At 31.1% G+C, this 2378-nt stretch overlaps 1 protein-coding gene across 1 annotated transcript in view; it reads left to right on the forward strand.

Annotated features, from left to right (window-relative positions):
* LOC119596918 (succinate dehydrogenase [ubiquinone] cytochrome b small subunit, mitochondrial-like) overlaps positions 1 to 1184 on the forward strand; it is an 8992-nt gene extending 7808 nt beyond the window's left edge. Inside the window, exon 4 of the mRNA XM_037946284.1 lies at positions 460 to 1184. Within this exon, the coding sequence (XP_037802212.1) occupies positions 460 to 637 (178 nt within the window). The 3' untranslated portion in view covers positions 638 to 1184. The remainder of the gene's footprint in view (positions 1 to 459) is intronic.
* Positions 1185 to 2378: the final 1194 nt, after the last annotated feature.

Raw genomic sequence — 2378 nt, forward strand, 5'->3', positions numbered from 1 at the left:
TATATATATATACACACACACATTTATATAAATATATGTATATAATTATGTTTGTATGTTTATATGTGTATGTATATGTATCTATATTTATATTCATTTGTATATGCATGTATATGTATCTATCTATGTATGTATGCTTATATCTGTATGTGTATGTGTGAATATGTATATATGCACATGTATATATATATATATATATATATATATATATATATATATATATATATATATATATATATATATATATATATATATATATATATATATATATATATATATATATATATATATATATATATATATATATATATATATATATATGTATGGATGTGTGTGTATATATATGTCTGTATAATATATATACATAATGTATATATATATTTAAGATTAAAGAAAAAAAAAAAAAAAATCTTGGTCATCTGAGCATTACAGACTTAAACAAAGGCTCTAATGTTCCAGGGGAATTGAGGCCATTGTTGTGGACTATGTGCGCCCAAGCATGTTCGGCAAAGTGATCCCGAAATTGGCTGTGGGCACAGTCTACGCTCTGTCTTTCTTTACCTTGGGAGGTCTTTGCTACTTCATCTACACTGACGTTGGAATCATCAATGCTGTAAAGCTGCTGTGGAAGCTGTGAAAGGACAGACCTGCAGCCTTTGGGTAGAGCCTTGCAAATCACTCTCCATGTCGGTGATTGGAATTTTACGACGGAGAAATTCTTAAGGGCCGTGCTATGAGTATACCAACGTCCAGTCTTTATATAAAGTTGCAGCAATAATGACAGCTGAAGCAGGCTTAGAGCAAATCATTTTTTTTTTATTTTATTTTTTATTTTTTTATTTTTAGTAGATGATGATTAATTTTTGTATGGCTATTTAATTAATGTTACTCCTTATCAATACCTTTTAATGGTTTCTAATCACATTTATTTTTATGAATGGTTTATAGTACAGATACCTTCAGATAATTATATTAGGAAGTCGGTTGTCTGTTGAGTAGCATATTTATGTCTCAATAAAGAAACTTTCCAAGTTCCTTTTGGATATCCATTTAATGCTATTTTTGTTCAGTATTTTGTACATAAACACTAAGGGAGCAAGCAGGGGGATGGCGAGTCAAGTGCACATTTTATGTATCATAAAATGACAATGTATATATTAAAGAATTTGACAAAGTTCACTTTATTTTGATCTTTTATTTCTGTCATTCTAGATTAAGACTTGATTGAAAAATGTTTAGAGGACTTTTTATCTTCCATGTACTTGTCGTTGATACTTTTATCTTTATTAACAGTGTGGATAGCAAGAATACATACCATGCCCACTGTAATATAAGTTCATTTATTATCTTTACCCATAGATGGCTCTACAAGTGTTTAGTCACCAAGGAGTCGGTTATTAGTCGTACCAGCCTGACCTGTTTTCCTTTTCCTTGATTTTTGGAAAGCTTCATTTGTGTTATATTGTCTTTAATGTTATTAATATTTTAATGGCAATTTGATAGTCATACTGTCAAACAGAATTATATAAATATTGATAGTATTAGAGAGAAAAACACATTTGTGGCTGAGCACATGTGGAGCCATCTGTTTAGAGTAAAATTCACAAAAAACTACAGGGGACAGTATATATATCCCCTTCATTGGCTTGACATATGTGACTAAAGTTATAGTAACCAACATTTCACCCAAAATTTATGTCTAACATGAAGGCACATCTGTAGTTTGGTAGATTTATGCTTTTCCAATTTGCAACTGAAACACCTTAACTAAAAATATTGATTTAGTAATATATATTAGGTGGAATATAAATTTATATTTATTTAAACATTTTGCCAATCAGAGTTTGGATGTTGTTTGCCTATTTTAAAAGAGAGAGAGAGAGGGGGGGGGGATAAGAATGAGAGAAAGTAGAATGTTCACAAGAAAGAGAAGGATAAAAAGCAGAGAGAGAGATAGAGAAAGCAGAGTAGAATTGAGTAAAGTAGAGTTAGAGAATATAAGAAAATACCAACTTAAAGTTAAGAAGCCAAATTGGTTATCAAAAGTAGAATACAGGGTAAGGAGAAATATTCAGTTGAAAAACACTTAACACACAGTACGGGAAAATAAGTGAGGAGATTTGAAGCAATTAAAGTTTACTCAGTTGCCTGTTTGGATATGTCAAGTAGATCATTGAACCAAGAGCTGTTAGATATATTCTGGTTCCAGACTATGGCATAAGAAAGCAAAATAATAAAGGGAAGATAGATCCTCAAAAATACTGTTTGTTCATAATTTTGATTAACCCCATGGATTCAGGTGCTTTGCTGCCTGCAAATGGCCCAAAATCCGGGCACTAGGCGTACTCGAGTGGCCACTCTGACAGATGTGCGGCTGG

The sequence above is a fragment of the Penaeus monodon genome, chromosome 38 (assembly GCF_015228065.2).
Source record: "Penaeus monodon isolate SGIC_2016 chromosome 38, NSTDA_Pmon_1, whole genome shotgun sequence".
NCBI lineage: Eukaryota > Metazoa > Arthropoda > Malacostraca > Decapoda > Penaeidae > Penaeus > Penaeus monodon.